The 22139-nt window shown below is 42.2% G+C and overlaps 1 protein-coding gene across 4 annotated transcripts in view; it reads left to right on the top strand.

The window, feature by feature from the left end:
* The window catches only part of LOC144717502 (F-box/LRR-repeat protein 20-like), a 35227-nt gene extending 22157 nt beyond the window's left edge, over positions 1-13070 (top strand). For 2 of the 4 annotated variants that reach the window (XM_078592885.1, XM_078592909.1), the window contains 10 exons: positions 1453-1521; positions 2979-3074; positions 3484-3610; positions 4945-5019; positions 10063-10193; positions 10501-10561; positions 10691-10735; positions 11650-11706; positions 12211-12423; positions 12825-13070. In XM_078592885.1, the coding sequence (XP_078449011.1) occupies positions 1453-1521; positions 2979-3074; positions 3484-3610; positions 4945-5019; positions 10063-10193; positions 10501-10561; positions 10691-10735; positions 11650-11706; positions 12211-12423; positions 12825-12932 (982 nt within the window). In that variant the 3' untranslated portion in view covers positions 12933-13070. The remainder of the gene's footprint in view (positions 1-1452; positions 1522-2978; positions 3075-3483; positions 3611-4944; positions 5020-10062; positions 10194-10500; positions 10562-10690; positions 10736-11649; positions 11707-12210; positions 12424-12824) is intronic. The other 2 variants (XM_078592901.1, XM_078592892.1) reach the window with 2 other exon arrangements.
* The last annotated feature ends 9069 nt before the right edge of the window (positions 13071-22139 follow it).

Here is a 22139-nt window from a genome sequence, read left to right as displayed (position 1 = left end):
GAATAACTGCAAACATCAAAGAAACAAGATCACCTGTTTGATCATAGTTTGAGAGCAAATTTACTAAATGTTTACACAAATAAATCCTTCAATTGTGGCATAGCTATGCACACCCTTGTCAACAATTGTCCTTCGGAGTGAAGTGTTGTACAGCTCTTACTGGGATCAGTCAATCTCAATCTTCTATTTGGATCTCCTCCAGAGCTTGTATATTGTGTGCATGCCCTTGAAGATGGAGCTTAAGTTCAATTCTTCCATCAAGCACAATATCACTTTCTAAGGACCGAACCAGCGCAAACCTCTTGAGAGCTCCTCTCTGTTCAGCCGAAGCAGTGATTTACAGTACGGCACTGAGTTTGGCCCCATCGGGTCTTAGAATTCTGAGCAGAAAAAAAGTGCAGGATGTTTAACTGGATGACACTGGTATGTTAGGAGCACACCAAGTGATTGTGCCAGGTTAAGAGTGGGCTTGCTGATGTTAAGAGTTGACGTTGCCGTGGAACTGTAGCGTATATGATTTGGAATGGGCACGTCCTGCAGTTGTGTGGCAGGGCAGCAAGCCATGTAAATCTTCACCATTTTGCTTGGCAATGCTTGTTTGGGACACCATTTTTTTTGTTTTAGCCATTATGTACATTTGCCACACTGTGCCGTCTCTCCCAACAGGCATTGTAAGCTTATGTACAAAAATCAGATTGATTTTTTGTTGGACATCAACGTGTTCAGTACTTTTAAACAAATAACATTTGTGTCACTGAGCATTTCAAGGTTGCATTCAATTTGAGAGCAGTGATACTTGGCAGGGTATGCTAAATCCTCCGCGAATCATTATACGAGCATTTGTTTGGTTGGTTTAAAACAGCGGTGTTCCTATTTGTTATTGCATTGTGCTTCATGTGCTTATTATAACCATGAAAGTTCATCCTGCTGACTGGGGTGTTTTTCTACTGCATCTTTCCATCTTCCCAAACACTGTATGCATTTTGAGGTTGAGGTCTTGATTGATGCTGTTAATTTCATTCAATACCTAGGCTAATTCAATATTGAAAGTGTTAAACTTTGTCACATCCATCATATAGCTTTATTCCATTCTGCATTAATGATGTGGGGATTATATTTCTTGACCTAAAATGTCTGCCGCTACATCTTGGATTGATGGCGTGTGAATTCCGTACGGTGCGCCATATTTCTAGAACCATCAATGATTTATTAACTAATTTTAAAGGTATTAACTTTGGCTTTACGGTAATATTTTGCAAAAGGGTAAAATGCAGATTTATTTCTGCATTTTAAATGTTGTACCATGGTAATTCTCTCATACATACTTAAACTGCTGCTTGCCTGCATTTCATATATGTGATGCTTGATGCCACTGCCGCTTTGGTTGCACAGAGTGATGTGTCTAAAGTGTTCTTTGTTTATTTGTTAACTTTTTGGCGTGCTCTTTTGCAGGACATTTTCTCAGAACTGCAGAAATATAGAAACACTCAGTCTTAACGGCTGCACAAAAATTACAGACAAGTAAGTTGACTGGTCTTCCCGAAAAAAGCACGTATTCCCATTACCTATCACCAGGCTATAGTAATCACCTTCCATATTGGTAATGATTCAACAAATGCTAAGAAGCGAAAATACACAGTTGCATTTCTCAACTGCTCTTTCATTTAGTCACAATACAATGTACACAATGTAGCATGAGCAATTTCAGCCAAGCATCATGTAACAGATAGGTGCTCAGTCATTTAAAATGTGTCAATATAATATCTGTATAGTTGTCCAAAAGACTTGCGTCAAATATGTATGCAATGAGGTGAACATTTTTAAGGTTAGGTATTCGTAACAATATTTGTCACGTAAGAGTATTCAATGTTACATACCTGTGTGAGAAGAGAAGGTAGACAGGTTAGGAGAACATTATCAGAGTTTATCAATAGCTATAAGTTCATGTCAAGATGCTGAGATATGAGAGTAACCCATTCCGTTGTGGTAAAAACTCTAAAAATGAAATATTACCGATAAAATGATAACTGATGGGAGTGGTTCGCGCACTGCAATGAACTCGGCGGTGTGAATTTGATTCCTGGCCAAGGCTAACATCAGTGGTGAATGATAACTGAACCAGTTCTTGGTGCCCCCCTGCACTGACCAGCATGATGAAGTACGATTAAACAAGCCCTGTCAGTGACATGATGTGGGGGAGAGAACTACATCTATAACTGGATTGACAAATAGCTGTACATTATTCATTCTATTACAATGACAACATTTGTAAGAAATGTAGATTTTTCATATATTTTCAGTTCTTGTGAGATATATTGCATATGCATGGATTAACATGCAAATTCTAAAATGGGGAAACTTGAGAATAGGTTTTCCCCTTTTTTTTTGGCAACAAAACAGGTGTTAAGATATTAGAAACACCAAACTGAAACCTTTTACAACGAGTCATGTCTGCATTAACCACAATACTTGTGGTCAGAATACAAACAAAAAACATACTCTGACAATATATGAATTCTCTTGGAAACTGATTGGTCCACACCAGAGACAACTTTCTTTTCAGCCTAGTTTCACACCTTTTGGCGTCCTCTGGTCTAACACCGTTTTGAGACTAGGCTCAAAAGAAAGCTGTCTCTGGTGTGGACCAATAAGTTTCAAAGACAATGCATTTATTATCAGAGTGTGTTTTTTGTTTGCATTCTGGCCACAAGTATTGTGGTTAATGCAGACATGATTCCTTGTAAAAGGTTTAAGTTTAGTGTTCTAATATCTTAACACAGCTGTTTGTTGCCAGAAAAAAGGGGGAAAACCTATTCTCATATTTTGGTCCTGGCAAAGGAGGTCCCATGATGGGGAAACTTGTTAATCTGTCAGCGTTTATTTTGTGAGCTGTACATTTGCTCTACTTATTTGGGGGGGGGGGGGATTAAAAGTTGCATTTCTTGCCTGTTGAGTACTCTGACTGACTGCGTGTGCAGCACGTGCGCCAGCCTTGGCAAGTTCTGCTCCAAGCTGAAGCAGCTGGACCTCACTTCCTGCACGGCCATCACTAACCACTCACTCAAGGCTCTCAGGCAATGGCCAACATGCATAGCTGCAGACTTCAGGCCCAGTCTCCGTGGGAGGACCTGCGGTGGCTTTGAGTTGCCATGATCTTCCATCGTGTTGCCTTTGGGCCATTACACATGGGGGATTGCCCACAGGCTTCCAATGCAGTCCATTGGTATGAGAAAAGGGCATTCAAATATTCATGTCTATTTGTAGGTTTTAGTGGACTGAATGTGGTGGGTGTCAGTGTTACTGGATAATGTATGTTGAGTCTCAATTATACTTGGGATATTTGTGTTATTTAGCAGCAATACCTAATCATCCTATAAAGTAATATCTCAGACAATGTTAAAATTTATTTTTGATTAATTATTTGTAGTAAAGCATTCAATACCATAAAAAACAATGTTACACTTGTATACATATTTGTGTCAGTGATGGGTGCAAAGGGCTGGAGCATTTGAACGTGTCGTGGTGTGACCAAGTGACAGAGGATGGTATTACTGCTCTGGCCAGGGAATGTCACTCTATGAAAGTGCTTCTGCTCAAAGGCTGCTACATGGTGAGCCAATTTTCTGCTGCAGCAGTTCAATTATTTGCTTACTTGAGTTAAACATTGAAGTCTGCACCCTTGCTTTTGAAAAATACTTTGGATATTGTCGAAGTATGATCTTATATGTTGTGCAACATATAAGAAACAGCATTGGTTTCCATGGTCTTCATGACCCATTAATATGGTTTATTCTCAGGCCATTTGACTGAAACTGCTCTCTTATATGCAGTGAATGACCCCTCTGCAAACTGCTGATCACTGTCCTAGTTTCCATGACAATATAAACCACTCCATCCTCCTTGAGTGTTTTCATAACTATGTAGGCGTACGCAGCACACTGCGCTGGTTCCACTCTTACCTATTGAACATTTCAATGTATAATTCCATACGTGGAAATCTCCCACAATGCTCCATGCTATTCTTGGTTCCATGCTATTCTTCATATATCTTTTCTTTGAAAATTTCTCACCAGATTTATCGTCAATCATAATTTCTGACTTTATCAGAAAACAAGTCTGCTCTCAATAAACACTTCTTTTAACGTGCATCTTCTGAACGGATATTACAGTGACAGAGAGTGTGTGAAACATGGAGTTGTTATTGATCCTGAGCTCTCATTCTCTTTCCACATATTTCAACTCTGCAGAATTTTATCCTTCCATCTTTGCAACATCTGCCATTTCTTGACTCCACCATATCTTCATTACATCCCGACTCAACCATTGTAACTCTTTCCTCTACGGTTCCACCAAGACACCTCGTTTCCAAACTCAACATGATCCAAAATTCCACTGCCAGATTTCTCACCCCTGCCCCTGAATGAGATCATATCTCCAAAACTTGAATCCCTCCACTGTCTTCAAATCCAATCCCTGATCAGTTTCAAGATCACATCATCTTCAAAATCATCCATGGACTCTCCACTGTTTCACTCTCTCATCCCATCTCACTCTCCTCCACACACACTGCTGCTGCATCAAAGGCTTTTTGTGAGCTGCCATTGGGTCTTCGGTCAGTGAGAGGTTGCCCCTTCCACCAGCAATAGGTGCTGTTGACTTCCCGCCTCTATTTAAATCAAGGCTCAAGACCCTCCTTTTTTTGCCAATAAGGGATTGCCCCGCTGTGTAAAATATATATGCTCACTGTTTTTCTGCAGCAAATTGAAATGTGGACATGTTCAGGCACTATATAAATCCAAATTGTAAATTGTAATTTTGAGGAACATTGTTCACAAAGGCTAATTACAATGCGCAAGTCTGTACCATAAAGTATGCTGCAGTGAGCTCATTAAGCTACTTTGTCATCATCTGTCAATGTTTGCTTTTGTCGTGTGTATTCCAAAGGTGAATGATGTATCGCTGAAGCAAATAGGCAAGTACTGCCCTGAGCTGGTCACACTCAACCTGCAGAACTGCTCGGTGAGGTTCCCACCTCCCCACGTTCCCCACCTCCCCACGTTCCCCACCTCCCCACGTTTCCCAGCACTGCGCCACGGGGCCTTCATATGTCATGCTTGTCACATGCCCACGTCTGACAGACGACCTGCCTCCCAGCTGAGCGTGGCTGAGGCAGCCTCTATTAAGTATTAAAAGAGAAATACTACTGTTCTGGAGAGTAACTGTTATTACACAGCAAACCTATCTCTGTCTGTTATTTAAATAAGCATTTTAAATTCAGTAAATTATGGGGGGGGGAATGTAACGTCAACGATGTCTTGGGCTATTGCTTTAACACAGATTGGAATAAATGTACTCAAGTCTTTACCTGTTAATTATATTTTATAATTAAGATAAAAAAGGGTTTATACTATTTACCATTTTTTTGTATAATTTGAAATAGAAATAGGTTACTTGTATTTGTAGGTTTCATATTGATATATGTGACACTGCAGTTAGAAGTCCATTGTCCTAATTTTTGGACTGTCAATTATGTTATTTGTTTTCTAATTTAGGGAGTTGTGATTTTTCACTTGAAAAAATATGTATATTACCCAATGTAAATGTTGTGTTATTTGATCTTTACTCGGAGGACATACCTTAATAAGTCATTATCCCCATGTACTTGGACAACCTAATTAGAAAATCTTTAATTATCGACTGTGGCGACATGCCCTTTATTTTAATAACATAAAAATTTCAACAGGCTGTTAAATTAGACTGCCTTGGCCACTAAATTATGCATCCCCTATTTCCTCACATGATATTTTGTTTCTTTTAGGGGACTTCTCTTGGCATAAAATAGTTTCCTGCCATTAAATACCCTTTTGGACACATGATACATTACGCATTAAAAAGGCTCGATTTATCTTGGGTCAAATGTGCACAAATTAAAATCAATGCCCAATGAATCTAAAGCAGCCCAATTTTTGTTTTGCTTTGATGAATAGTAATGTTGTATGTTATAATTAACTTTAGAATGTGACTGAATATTTTAGTATATGCTTTGAGCAATACGATGTAGTTTTTATATTAATATTTTATTGGTAAGTTACAAAGTTTAACGTACATTTTAAGTTATTTTGTTAAGGCTGATCTAGAAGCATAAATTATTTTGGGAGTGTGCGTAGAGTGTAAAATATTTTTTAATCAGCCCTTAGTCCTATTCGTAAAAAAAAATGCATCCGCATTTTTGCACTGTTCAGTGTCAAATTTCACTTTTAAAAAAATCGGTGGTCTTAATTGATTGTAAACCACATTCTACAAAAGCAGAATCTTAAGTAACATAGAATGTAAACTGCATATTGTATTTGATGCACATTTAGTGCTGTAGGTAACATGAATTGCGGTGGGTGCAGTGCCCGACAAAAGTGCCGCTTCCTGGCTCCATAGTCTTACTATGCGACTTGGAGAGTGATTGGGAGGAATGGCCCCCCTGATCTGAACCCGAGATGTTATTGGAATTCTGCGCTAGTCACAGAATGTCAATAACAGACACCATGTTCAAACACAAGGGTGCTCATAAGTGTACGTGGTACCAAAGCACCTTGGGCAGAATGTCAATGATTGACTTTATAGTTGTATCATCAGGCCTAAGTCCCTATGTTCTGTACACTCGGGTGAAGAGAGGGGCAGAGCTTTCAAATGATCACCACCTGTTGGTAAGTTGGCTCCGATGCTTTGGTCACTGACCAGATAGACATGGAAGGCCCAAACGAATAGTGCTGGTTTTCTGGGAATGTCTATCGGAAGACCCAGTACAGAAATATTTCAACTTCCACCTCCGGGAAAACTTCTCCTGCATTCCAGGGGTGGTCGTGGACATTGAGTCCGAGTGTACGATGTTCAGGACCTCGATCATGGATGCAGTTGCGAAAAGCTGTGGCCTGAAGGCAGTTGGTGCCTGTCATGGTGGCAACCCTAGGACCTGCTGGTGGACATCAGTGGTGAGGGAAGCTGTCAAGTTAAAGAAGGAGGCTTCCCCTGAGATATGCTCAGAAAAAGGTCTCCCGACTCGATTGAGAGGTAACGGCTTGTCAAGAGGGCGGCAGCTGCATTAGTCGCTGAAGCGAAAGCCCGGGCGTGGGAGGAGTTTGGAGAGGCCATGGAGAGGGACTACCGGACAGCCACGAAGATGTTCTGGCAAACCATCCGACAGCTTAGGAGAGTCTATCTTCTTGGTTCTTTCGGTAAAGTCACGTAGAAGGGAAGTAATAAAATAATAAAAATAAAACATAATAAAATAATTCTCACGACGTTTCGGCCACAACGCAAGCAGCTGTCTTCAGGTGGAGAACAGGTCTGTCAAGTAGACAGAGTCTGAATGGCACGCTCCAGGCTTGGAGCGACTATTTATGCTGGGATGGAGGGGCGAAGAGTGTCTTGACAAAATAATTTGCATATCAAGAGGAATTTAGCATATTTATGGGAAATGCAGATATGCGATTAGTACTACTTGTGAAATGCGTCGGAGGATTGGCGAGGGGTTTAAAGTCATTATGCCCATGCATTATGCAGTATTAGCAGTATCAAAGAGCCACTCTGTCTACAGGAAAGCCACCCATACGGATGCTTACCTAAAACCGGATTCCCACCACCATCCATCCCAGAAGAATTCCCTCATCAAGACTCTATACCATAGAGCCCAATGCATTTCCGACCAGGAACACATTGCCAGTGAACTCAAACACGTACGCCAAGCTCTTAAGGCTAATGGTTACTCCGACTACACAATCCGCAAAGCCATCACTCCAACCATCAAGAAGGATCCTGTTGAGGAGCCTCTCAAGACCATCACCTTACCCTACATTGCTGGGGTCACAAAAAAGATCTCCAAAATCCTGATTAAACACAAGATCCAGGTCCGATTCAACACAGTACATAAAATCCGTGATCTGGTCCCGTCTGTAAAAGATGTGGTTCCAGACATACAGTACCCTGGCGTCTACAAACTAAGTTGCCTCTGTGGTAGCAGTTACATTGGAGAAACCAAACGACATGTCTCGGACCGCATCTGTCTACTTGACAGACCTGTTCTCCACCTGAAGACGGCGTTGTGGCCGAAACGTCGTGCGAATTATTTTATTATGTTTTATTTTTATTATTTAATACTTCCCTTCTACGTGACTTTACCGAAAGAACAAAGAAGATGAATCCCTGCAGTCACGAAAGCTTTAAATCGAAAAAAAAAAAAAGCTTAGGAGGGTTTGACGGGACGTGCCCCATGCTGTGTTCAGTAAGAGTGGCGTAACATTAATATCAACTAAGGAGATAGTCGAGAGGTGAAAGGAACACTTTGACGAGCTCTTCAACCCGGTGAACATGCCCTCCTCTCAGGAGGCATCTCTGGAAATAGCTGGGGGTGTCGGATCCATCACGGCTGCCGAAGTCACTGTGGTGGTCGAAGGCCTTCGTAATGGCAAAGCTGCTGGGGTGGATGAGATTCGCTCAGAGTTGTTGAAAGTGCTGGACAGTGTAGGAGTGTTGTGGTTAACACACCTCTTCAGTGGACAGCAGGTATAGAACCTAAGGATTGGCACACTGGGGTCGTAATTGGAGCACACCATAGGGTGTGCTCCAATTACAGAGGAATCACACTCCTCAGCGTCCCAGGTAAAGCTTATTACAGAGTGCTGGAGAGGAGGCTCCACCCCGTGGTCGAGCTTCAGATTCAGGAGGAACAATGTGGATTCCGTCATGATCATGGAACAATGAACCAGCTCTTTTCCATCTCACAGAAATTTGAGGGGTCATGGGAGTGTGCTTCTCCAGTCTACCTCTGCTTTGTACACTTGGAGAAAGCATACGACTGTGTTCCCCGCAATGTCTTGTGGGGGGTGCTGCGAGAGTATGATGTACCGGTGCCGCTTTTATGCACTATCCGGTCCCTCTATTCCTGGAGTGAGAGCTGTGTCCGTATTCTTGGTGTTAAATCAAAGTTGTTCACTGTGGGTGTTGGACTCCGTCAAGGGTGCGTCTTGTCTCCACTCCTGTTTGTGATTTTCATGGACAGGATATGAAGGCGCAGCCAAGGTATGGAGGGTATCCAGTACAGGGGAATCTCTGATTTTTGCAGATAACGTCCTCTTTGCCTCGTGAGTTTGTGAACTCCAGCATGCACTTGAATTATTTGATGCCAAGTGTGAAAGCGGCTGGGATGAGGATCAACACCTCGAAACCTGAGGTCATGGTTCACTCCCGGGAGATGGTGAATTGTTCTCTCCAGGTGAAGGGGGAACAGCTGCCCTTAGTGGAGGATTCTAAATACCTCAGGGGTCTCTTTCGCGAGTGATGGTACAGCAGGCGCTGTACCATTCCGTAGTAGTGAAGCGGGAGCTGAGTTCTCGTACAAAGCTCACGATTTACTGGTCTATCTACATTTCCATCCTCACCTATGGTCATGAGCTTTGGGTAATGACCGAATAAGGAGATCGCCGGTACAAGGGGCCCGAAATGAGGTTTCTCCTCAGGGTTGCAGGACTCACTCTCCGTGATCGGGTGAGGAGCTCAGTAATCCAGGAGAGCCTCAAAAGTCGAGCCGCAGCTCCTCCGGATCGAGAGGAGCCAGTTGAGATAGTTCTCGGGCACCTGGTAAGGATGCCCCCCGAGAGACTCCCCCTGGAACTCTACCGGGCATGTCCCACTAGGCGAAGACCCCGGGGCCGGCCCAGGACACACGCTGGTGGGACTATGTCGCTCGGCTGACCTGGGAACGCCTGGGAATTCCCCAGGAAGAGATAGTTTGTCGCGAGGGAAAGGGAGGTCTGGACTGCGTTACTCAACATGCTGCCACTGGGACCCTCACAAGGAACGAACTAACAATTTTTTAGCAACCTGTAACATTAGAATGTTTCCAATGACAAGAAGAAAACGATCCCCTTCTAAATACACGATGTGGCAGACAAATCATCCGTCATTAGTCCCTTTCGTGTAGTCTGGTTTGTTTTTACAAATGATTTATTTATTGAGACAAAACTTGTAGATGACCCTGTTTAAAAGCGCACTGCCTTGCCTCTGTGTGTGCAGCGTGTGACTGACGATGGCGTCATCACGGTTTGCCGTGGCTGTCACAAGCTGCAGTCTCTCTCTGTGTCGGGCTGCAACGCACTCACCGACGCCTTGCTCAATGCTCTTGGCCACAACTGCTGCCACCTACGGTGCGTTTGTTCACTTTGCACAATGTTGTTGTGCTGGCTGTTTTTGGAGATTGTGTGGACATCCGGGTACTAGGAGTGGATCTGAGTGCATTCTAAGCTGTGGTTGTGCCAATGAGGCATGTCTTAAGTGTTTCTTTCTTACAAAGAGTGCTGTTTAACATCATTTACATTATACTTGTTACGTGAACTTAATTTTATATTTTTAGCTGCATCTGCTTATACTGCAGATGCAGCCACACGTGTAAGATATAGTTTTTATATTTGTTTTTAATGGTAAGTAAATATCTGTTGTGTTTATTACCAATAGGATACTGGAGGTGGCCGGCTGCTCTCAGCTTTCTGACACAGGCTTTCAAATGCTTGCCAGGGTAAGGTGAATGTTGTTATTTATTATATTTTTAAAAAAATCAAAGTAAAGCCATTACATGACTGGCATACATACAATTGAAATTATGTTGAGATTAAAGGGGGTATTTTTCAAATGTCTTCACCTGCAGAACTGTCATGACCTTGAGAAGATGGACTTGGAAGAGTGCATCCAGGTGTGGCTTTTGTTCCTTAACTGTTGTTGCACCATACCTGGCAACTCACTCGATAGATGAGATTATGCTTATATTTGCAGTCTACATTTCATTTTTTTATTTTCATGACATTTAATATCATTGCAACAGTGGAAGGAAAATAATTTGTTTTAGTTACAATTGATTGTTTGGTGTAATATTGTGCAAGGCCACTTTGTTGTAAACAATAGACCCTCACATTCGTAACTATCATTTTTAAATAGCGCTGGGTTTTGTTTCATGCATGCGCTGCACCTTTGGGAAAAGGCAATGCTTAACCAGTCATTGTCACAGGAAATTGCAATAGCTAAACTGCAGAGGAAATACACTCTTAAGAGTGTGGTTGGAGCTTTTACGATGAAAATTCCAGAGCTGTAATCATAAGACTTACACATCAACTACAAATGAGTAAATAATATTCCCCAGAACTTGTATTTACCAAAGTTTATTTTCTATTTATTCCACAACATTTTTAGATTTGTCTTTCTCATTAATTTCTCACTTACATTTTTTTAGTGTTTGGTCTTGTGCTTCGAGGGAACTACAGGCACCAATTATTTCAACATGTACTGTAGCTGGTTTATCTTCAATTCAAAATGTTATTCCTTTATTCGAAAAGCACAAAAAATTAGGCTCGCTCATTCATACTTTATAGACTTGTACGAGAAGTGTACGGTTCTTTGTGAACTGACAGGTAAGACCGTATAATTATGTATCGCATATGCCATTGTTTTTACGTGTCTTAATATGGTATGCATGTTACGCTTCTTTTTTGGGAGCTATAAACCGTCAGTATTGATGATGTGTTTTGAGTGGCCAAGGTGTATGTTTGTATATGAAGTTGCTGAGGTATGTGTTGCTTGTGCGTAGAGACTTATGTGTTCTTTATTTCTTAGATAACTGATGCTACACTCATCCAGCTGTCCCTGCAATGTCCTCGACTGCAGGTGCTGGTATGTGTAATGCAACACACGTGTAGAGACAATTTAAATGTCCATGTTTGGTGGTCTTGAAACATGATTGCTGTGTTTGGTGATATGAGTTGTGATGGTACAGTGGAGATTTATAAAAAATTATTTGTTTAAAATTGTAATGACAAATACAGGAATAATGAAACAATTATGGATATACAATTATTTATCCCAGATCGCTCCACTGATTCTCCAAGACTTTTTTCAGGAGGGCGCTGCGCATGATGTTGAGCCAACACCTTGAGTATGTGTATTTGGAAGAAAGCTAGGATGCCTGGATAAAATCTATGCATCCGTGAGGGTGAACACTCACACTCAGAACATATAGCCTGCTAGAATTCTACTTTTCTGTACCGCCTCCTACAGGCACCTCATTGCCCTAAAGGTTAGTGTCTCGAAAGCACCTTTAGCTGAAAACGAAGTTATCAACAACCAGCCCCACTCCAAATTAAATAATAATAATAATACCCTTGTTTACACACGCAGAGCCTCTCTCACTGCGAGCTGATCACGGACGACGGGATCCGGCACCTGGGAAATGGAGCATGCTCACACGAGCGCCTCACCGTGCTAGAGCTGGACAATTGCCCCCTGGTGACGGACGCCTCTCTCGAGCATCTCAAGGGCTGCCAGAGCCTGCAACGCGTAGAGCTCTATGACTGCCAGCAGATCACGCGTGCCGGCATCAAACGCCTGCGGGTGGGTAACCCTTGGACCGTTGATCTGATCCTGTTTCTTGCCATTTTACATCATGGAAGTATTAGGTATGGTTTATGTTTAACTGGAGATGTTTTACTTTAGACACAATTGCTTTATATGCATTTTGGCTACATTCTGACAGTTTAAAAGCGATGTGGAGTTGGCTCCGACTATATGTCCAAGGTCAGTAAAATGTGTACCATCATATGAAATCATCTTTACTCTGCTTCAGGATGAATTCAACCAAGGAATTCCTAATTTCCACCCACTGGACCACTAACAGAAATTACCACTGCCCAGCATTTGATTGCATGCGATGACGCAGACTTTTGGAATTTTTTTAATTGTAAAACTCGTTTCTTTGTTTTATGCATTCCCAACATGACTTTTTTATCCCACAGGCTCATTTGCCAGAAATCAAGGTACACGCCTACTTTGCACCCAGCACCCCTCCTCAGGTGGCCCCTGGGCCACGTGCTCGCTTCTGCCGCTGCTGTGTGATCCTCTGATGGATGGGCCTCACCCGTGCGCCTTAACACAGCCGCACCTATGACTACTGCCTCCCAACACCTGCAGATGACAGACCTACATAAGGGGTAATGTACAAAATGGGAGAGATATTTAGCTCTTCTGGGACTGCTCGGTGCCTCCTGCTGCCTTTTTTTACCTCCTTGTGGTAGAAATACGGTTACGAGAGCACAGGCCCTGACGAAATTGTTACGGTCATTGAAGTGCATTCCGAGATGGAATAGTGGTGGCAGAAATTGGTCTGAAGAAGTATCAACTGGACTGTACTGACATGCAGCAGTGACCCATACATATACTCTGCATATGCAAACAGCTGATTTGTCACGTTTTTTTTTACTTGTGTTGAGCTTGGCTTTTGAGTAGTTTATTTTCAATGTGTTTGTTGCCAAAACTGCGATGTTAGTAATTGAGCAACCAATGGACAGTTTGTCAAAAAAGGACTGAAGCTGGGCTTCGAGACATTTCATGCTGGATATTCTTACTTGGGACTGGATATAAATTCTGGAGCCCTAAATAAAATCACAAATTCCTGGTCTGAAAATACTCATTTCCAGAGCTGATCACTTTATAGTGATCTCAGGTGATCTCGTGTATGAACTCAGAAACAGTACAAGGTTTGAATCGAAAACAAGCCTCGACTGCGAAAGAATCAAACAGCGTTATAAAAAAAAGTTTACAAGGCCATAACCATCATCTGCAAGATTTGAAGCTACATGGTGTAATGCGTGGGAGCCCTGGGAAAATGTTGGAATGCACTGTTGTGGCACAGCTTAGTGCTTGCTTCATGGAAGGTGTCACAGGATGGTGTTACCCTCGCCAGCAATAAGACTGAGTTTACAATTGCTAAACTGCAAGTGTACAGTATTACTGGGCACGGCCACTTTGCATTCACGGACAGGTGTGATGGAATCCTTTATTTGTCCTTTTTTGCTTCTTTTATGCACGTTAATGACACACAGCGCTGAATTCGGATGGTTTAACTGTCACCAACATAAAACATTAAAACAAATAAAGGGTTCAATGTTTTTGTATAAGCTTCCAGTTTTTATCCTATGATTACAGTTGTCACAATGTCACAATAATATTTTCAAACCAAGTGAGATGGATTAAATTATTAGGCTTCTCTCTTACCATTAAATTTAATGCTATTAACCAGCTGGTCTAGCTGTCTAGTGCATATATAGATATTACTTCAGGCTTTGTGTTTTCCTAGACTTGCAATTGGTGATAAGATATGTGTGCGTGTTTTTGATGCCTTTAGAGCAAACTTCAGAAGTAGCTTAACTAATAAACGTTGGTCTTGACAACTTGATAAAATGCTTTTAGCGATGACTACATAAAGTTGCAATTCATAAAAAATAAATGAAAACAGGGCTTTTTACGTGCACAAGAATTAACCCCCTAAACTCAGTTTGCTACTAATACATCATTAAACTCGTAACCAATGGACTGACGCGTGTAGCTATTTCGGTGGAATTCATGTTGTGTTAACGGTTTTCTTAGGGAAATTATTGTTAGATTTTGTACATCTAATATTTTGATTCCTTCACAGTTTCAGCATTCATGAAGATACATATATTGTGAACTGTAATTGCGTTTATCATTTGTAAAATATGGGATCCAAGTATTGAAATGTGTAAGGTGTTTGCTGTTGGCAAACGTTTGTGGGTTGCCCTCCAAATGCAGTGTAAACACCATGGCGGAGGTTATGCCAGAATTGAAATCTGTCTTTTCACAATGGTGCCCTTGGATAGCTGAGCGATTAAATATTTGCTCCAAGTATAACTGGATAAATGCAAGCACTGAAAATACATTGGTGCATATTTTGACTGATTTGTTTAAAGTTAAAAAAATAAAAACTTGCCATTTTTATTTTTGGAAATGCTTCATGTTTGAAAGCGAATATACAGGTGGTTTTATTTTACAGTTAACTGGATTCTATAAAACCAATGTAATGTATTCCCTACCAAATTAATTAGTTGTAACCAAAATACACTTAATACGTTAATTTGACATTGGTTGGATATGTTCATTTTACAAAAGTGCAGAAATTGTAACCAATATGTTAATATGTAAATTAACGGTTAAGGGTGATATATGATTACAAATTGTTCGACTTGCTCTATGCATTTTAGTGCAATTGCGGATAAAAAAAAATTCTAAAAATTCTCAAACAAAATCTGTACTACGTTTTTGCACGCTCTTGACATGCTTTTATCTGCACTGCTGCATGATGAAGGTGTGCTGGCTGCAGCATTCATAAATTGTGAACAGCAACTGGAGATGTGGACCATGTGGTGACAGCTTTATTCAACAGGCAGTCTGATGACAACAGTGATGTGGCCATTTGGAAAGCTAATATATATCTTTCCACCGGTCTCTATGAGCACCCTGGAGGAACTAAACACAAACGGCCACCACAGAGGTTTGTGGTTGCAATGTAAATGAGATGTAATAAGAATTGTATTTTGTGCTTCTGTGTTTGCATTATGAGTTAAACATAGTCGTACGTTTCCAGTGCTGTGATGTATTTTACAGGATGTCTTGAACTGTTGTGACAATTACATTATGTCGCTTGCACTAATGCCAATCATTGTAGCTTATGATAAAATATGATCATCCTTATTGTGTTGTATAATGTGGTAAATACATTTCTGGGAACTTGTCAGAATGTCTAGTGTTTTGGACTTCTGCATATGTATGTGAATATCCATGTAGTCACATGCACACAATATGTGAGAAAATACAGTTGTACCACTCTGGGTTCTGACAATTGTGCATTCTATCATTACATCTTAGACCATATAGGATGTGAATAACATAACATTTGCGGTTATGATGACCACCAATAGTTGTCATGTAAATTGGTCTTCATAGACATGTGGTCTCTAACTCACAGGGTTCCATTTAATGTAACTCCATTGTCAAGAATGAATGGTTAAGTTGCATCGGAAGGTCTCAGGTTTTATGGACCAACCTTGGCTCTATGTGATCCTAAATCACAATTTACATATACAAAGGCTTCAGTGGAGTGGACTCGTAAAGTTATGTTGGCTGTTATTTATAAAAAGCCAAAGCGTTGATTTAAAAATTTGCCTTTTATGTAAAAAAAGAAAAATGTTAAACTCTTTGATAAATCAAAATGTCTAAGGCTTGGAAAATAAGTTCATTATAACTAAATACAAAAAATACACCTTTAACTGGCTGCAAGTATTAATGGTACATTTAGTTTAAAATGTTTTAAAATTGTGGAAATGTATTGTTCGTCACAAACTCTCACTATATAAAGCTCTGACTGGCAGTGGGATTGGTGTTTATCTGAAGCTTTTGTTTTATGTACAACACGAGTTGCATCAAAGCACAATGTTTTGCTCATTAAGCAGTGCTGATATTCTGTTGGTATGTACAATACATTCATTTGCACAGTTTCAATGATTCTACAAAAAATACTCGATAGAATTTGTGACTAAGGAAGATGGTCCTGTGTGATGAACATTCTATTACAATATTTAAATGCTGGTTTCTAACCTGCATCAAACAGCTGGGCTGCGCTCTGGTGATCAAACTTGCTCACAAGGTAAAGCTGGACCTTTTTACCACGTCCCACAATAAACAAAGTCCTTGACTTTGCTACCAAGCAGTTCGAGCATCTCGAAGCAGTCCTGCTATTAGGCTCGTCTCAAAGCCATAATGAACATTGTAACAGGTTTGGTCATGGAACGGCACAAAGGGTGTCAAACGCGAGTGCAGTTGACTGAGCACCATGGCTGTAAAGCTAGCAGAAGTCGCACAGAGTAAATGTCTCACTTTAAAGTCATACATTTCAATACAGTATTTTAGGTTTACATTCTCAGATCTTACTACAGTACTGATAACTCTTGAACGTATTGAGGTTTTTTTCCCCACTCCAAACGCCAGAAAATATAAGGGAGGGCAGGGCAGGAAATGACTGACAAATCAGAGGAAATATGACATAATTTAGCATATGCAGCAATTCTATTTTGAAGTACAAAGTAATGCGCAATTCCAGTCGGCGGTGTTGCATTGTGAGAAATGTTGGTGTGGTGTTGTAGGATGGATGGCTTTGGAGTTTGTTTTTATGCTTATATGTCATAAGTAAACTTTTAGTTTTTCCCAAAATTCTGTTGACCTGTGTAATGTGTTATCTTTATCTGCTCCTTCTCGATTTTACTACACTGGTGATAGCTGTATTTATATTTATACATTTTTGGAGTGCGGCGCTGTAATAAGTATACAGTAAATGATCTATTTACATGTATGCAAGCACACTTTAAAATATATTGTATTGAAAATCCATTTTGGAGTGATTTTGATATCAAAGTGATTAAACTTTGTTATTTTGTTGCAATTTTGCCATGGTACTTCTTACCCCAGATGAGTAAGCTATCATTTCGCAAATATTCCTTCTAGATAAACAACCATATGTTATAACATCTGCCTATAATATCTTGTTACAGCCAGATGACCTTGCCGATAACATCTGGCAGTTAACCTGCATTGATTTATGCAAGCCTGATTATTGATTAGACGGTCAAAACTGGTCCAGTTTGTTTTGAATCAATGTTGCTGAAATTATGCACTCCCAGAAGGCCATGGAGCGGATGGTTGTGTAAAAATATTTGATATGCGATATGGAACTGAACTTCTTTCGCACCATACGTAGCCAACCGTGCTAATCGGAGGTGACAGTCTGCTTTTTCTATTTTTGTTACTTAGTCTCCAATGAAGCGAAATATAATTTTGTTATGTATAGTATCACCCAAATATAAGGACCATGCCTATAATATTTGGCAGTTAATATATTTTCCCCATATACGAGAGCAAGGTTGTAAAGGAATTGTGTTAATGAATAAATCGTGCCTAAAACCTGTCAAGATTTCGATTTAAAGCTTTCGTGATTGCAGGGATTCATCTTCTTGGTTCTTTCGGTAAAGTCACGTAGAAGGGAAATACTAAAATAATAAAAAGACATTGTATTTTATTAGGTTTTATTTTTATTACTTTATTATTTCCCTTCTACGTGACTTTACCGAAAGAACCAAAAAGACCTTTCAAGATGTTTTTGCATAACCACATTAATTCTATTTTCCTGTTGCATCCAATAAGAAAAACAAAATTAAGGGGGGAGGATTAAGGTTAGATCAGGGGTCGGCAACTAAAATAAGAGCCATTTTTTTCGAATTCTGTAAAAAAAAAGCAGTCCATAAATACGTGTTGCCGACCTCTGGGTTAGATTGTGTAAAGCCCCCCCCCCCAAAGGTCTGCATAGCGAACCGGTATCCAATTAGTTGGATCTCCAAAATTGGGGAAAGATCTTCCTTGTAACTGACAGTTTATACGGTGTGAATAACCAAAGCCGCCGCCCAGAGCTTCCTGGATGCCTAAGCACGAGTGCTGTGGGGGCCGACGTCCGCCCCACCGCCCTCGTTGGGCAGGTGGAGCGCAACGTTTTCCCCCTCCACTCCCTCCACTCCTTCCTCCACCACGCCGTTCGACCCCTCTCGCCGGGTCCCTGCCGATCGGGTGATCGGCCCCCCTGCACCAACGCCCTCTCTGAGGGACATAGCTAAGTGGCTGGCTCACCACTGCCCGGAGGTTATCTCACACGCCCACGTACACCACTAATATCAAGGCGGCTGCATGCACACGCGCGCCCTGCATGCACTCGTTTTACACAAAGGGCTGTATGAATATGCACGCGCACTTCCGGGTGACTAAGCCCTAATCTGCTCACACACAAAGGCTAGCGCTAAACAAAAAGGACCAGCGGCGGTATGAATATGCGCGCACCCCTCGCTGTAAATGCTATTGTCGCTGTGTAAACGCCGGCGAGTGGATTTATCGCACTCCGCCCCCGCCTTAATTACGCGGCACACTGCAGGCACTCGTTTTTCACACACACGCGCCTGTAAACAGGCGCAAGCGTCGGCGGCCGTGTATATTTTAATACACGCGTGCCTCACACACGCTCAAATTACCAGCACCGCACCGAGGTTCCACCCACACACAGAAGTCACACTACACCGATCCTCTGAACTAAAACGTATTACCGGCGCAAATACTTCGCGCAAAAAGCTTAGCCTAACTCTGACTACGAACCCAGTCGCTCAAACGTCCTACCACGTACATCGAAGCTGGACTCACGGCATCCCACGGACGCTGAGAGAGTCGTCGGGAGAAGGACGAGAGAAGACTTAACCTATCACTATCTCGCAGCAGCACTCGCTGGCATCACACGGATGCTGTGAACGGCTCGAAGAGGCAGGATGGCAGGGAGAGGGTCTTGACGGCCCGGAGGTTGAAGACAAGAGACCGAATGTTCCCGGGGCTCCCACCTTTATTCTCTTAACTTCAAAGGCCCATGGGGATGTCGCGCTGCGCAGCCAATCATGCGCCTAGCAAACTGATGTCCCGCCCTTACCTGGGGCATTATTTTACGTTACGCCTAGACCAGGGGTCTGCAACCTTTAAGACATAAAGAGCCACTTGGACCCGTTTCCGAAGGAAAAAATAAACTGGGAGCCGCAAAACCATTGCAACATTTAAAACAAATATAACACTGCATATATTGTTTCTTACCTTATTGCTATATACAGGATCGTGCAGTCAGCTGTCAATCTGAATAAAAAAAGGACTTTTTCACTTAACAATGTAAAATATATTTTTGCAAATTAATAGCTAAATTACCTGGTTAATGGGATTTTTGCTCCTGAACCTCAGTGCACAGTGTCTGCACATCAGGGCTGTAAGACGTCACCTTCATTTTCACACAGGCTTGCAAGCTGTCATCTGTGAGGCGTGATCGATGTTTGTTTTTAATATAGTTCATGTTGGAGAAGACCTGCTCACATACATATGTGGAGCCGAAGATCGACAGGACTCCAAATGCATACTTTTTCATGTTTATATAAGTGTTGGGGATGGCATTCCATGTTTCGAATACAAGTTTGTCCTGTTTGGGAAGGTTTTCAATATCACTCCATTTATGATTCTGAGCCAGAATGGCCTTCTGACGGGCAACATCCTCAAGAGTAGCGGTCAAGAATTTGAACTTGGACACCCATATATCTTTGTCGGCTATATCGGCCAGTTCCATCTCAAGATCAGGTTGATATTCAATAGGGATGGATCGATCGCCAGGGGAGTGACAGGGAAGGATAATGTCGTTTTTTCCTCTCTGAACTCACAGAATCGTTTCCCAAACGAACTTTGCATTGTGGTGATTGCAGACTTGAAATATTCCAAATTTATCGTATCATGACTTTGTTTGAACTCTCTCAAAGAGGGAAAGTGAGACAGTGTACCTCTCTGTAAATCTTTGACAAACACTATCAACTTGCGCTCGAATGCCAAAACCTCCTCCAGCATGTGCAGGGATGTGCCTCCTTTCCCCTGAAGGGTTGTATTTAGCGTGTTTAGATGTGCTGTCATGTCTACCATAAAATGTAATTTTTCCAGCCACTCTGGCTGTTCCAGCTCAGCAAAGGTGAGCTCTTTGCTGCCCAGGAAGGTTTTTACTTCTTCCAAACATGTGACAAAGCAACGGCAACGTTATTGCCTGTCACCGGGCGGGCAGTGTGGAGCGGAGCGGCGACCTGTCAGCAGCGGCAACGCCAGAGCAGGTGTCACAGTGCGCCTCCTCCCCTCGCTAGCATCCGCCCCGGAGCCGCGGTCAAGGTTCAAAAGAGCCGCATGCGGCTCCGGAGCCGCAGGTTGCCGACCCCTGGCCTAGACCCTTTGTGTATGCGCCCACCATCCCCCTTCCGGATTCAGTCAGTTTGGTCGGTATTCTTAGGTTTTTTCGGTAAAGTCACGTAGGTAAAACATCAAAATTTATAAAAATAAAATGAAATATTTGTATTAATTTTGATGTTTTACCTACGTGACTTTACCGAAAAAACCTAAGAATACGAATCCTTGCAGTCACGAAAGCTTCAAATCTAGAATTAGTTTGGTCGGTGTTGCCGTTCCGCCGAATACACCTCCGCGGAGGGGTCCAGGGTTTTCCCTCCCCGTCTGCGCCGCCCGCATGCTATTTCCCCCCTGGCCCCCCCCCCCCCGTGCTGTGAGCGTTCTCATTGCGGTTAGCCCGGTGAGTTTCTGTGTGCCCATACAATTTTAAGCCAATTTAGGGACACCGCAATGTAACCTGTCCTGTGAGGGTCGGCCAATCTCCTGGCACCGGGAAACCGTGGGACTCTCCCTCTAGGGGCCCTTCAGATTAAAACCCGATGTGCCAGGCAACCCCCCGTCAGGACACTACGTGGGTTTGCTGCGTGCGGGTGTGTGTTTAGTGCGGGGTCCGGGAGGGGATCACAGCGTTTGCGGAGTTGCTCCCTGGTCGTGGCACCACAGTGCCACATGGGCCCCCCTTTGTTCGTTAGCACCAATAGAATCCTGGATTAAAAATATAGGATTCAGTCACCCACGATTAAACCGGATTCTCAAGTCTAGAGGTTTTGGATGGGGGCCTGAGTACATTAACATCCTATCAGACAGTGATTTGCGTATGCACCGAAGATGCATGGTGCAAAATGCGAAGTTCCTCCGCGCATGGCATCCGTTCCGCAAACATGGACGGCGCGTCAGTGGTTGCTATGGATTACATCATCACTCCCACTCCACCAGCCAATCGGCTGCAACGGGGACTTCGGTGCCAAATTTGATGAACGCTACTGCAGCAGCAGCTCATCGGTTTCTTACAGAGAAGAGCAAACCTCGTGTCTGATGAGGTGGATACCCTCGTTTATTACGTGGGTGTACAAAGTTTATTTGTTGAAACTTCGTTTGGCAAAACATGTCGCGTTGCTGCTCCACGTTTCTGGAATACATTTGGCGTTCATCTACAACTTGGTTCCTTCCCTTCACTCCCCCTCTTAATGTTCATATTTGACCAAAATACAATGCTTGCTTGCACCTGCAACTACCTTTTTATGGCGCCTCTTGTTGACACAGGTTCACGTTTGTTTTAGATTCGCGAGTTTCATTCACGACCATTACGTACTTCGTTAGTTGCGCAATGATCCTTTCGGACCCCTGCACTTGTTCTCTGCAATATTGTTGTTGTTTTTGTCTTGATTTATTGTTGTTGCTGCTGCTGTGTTCACGCACTACGGATCTCCCTTGTAAAATAGCCGGACAACTGGCGAAACGGGATTTATTCTCGT

Source organism: Lampetra planeri, chromosome 1, assembly GCF_965212315.1.
Source record: "Lampetra planeri chromosome 1, kcLamPlan1.2.h2, whole genome shotgun sequence".
In the NCBI taxonomy this organism is placed as follows: Eukaryota; Metazoa; Chordata; class Hyperoartia; order Petromyzontiformes; family Petromyzontidae; genus Lampetra; species Lampetra planeri.
Note: the sequence above shows the minus strand (reverse complement) of the source record. Positions and strands in the feature narration are given on the sequence as shown.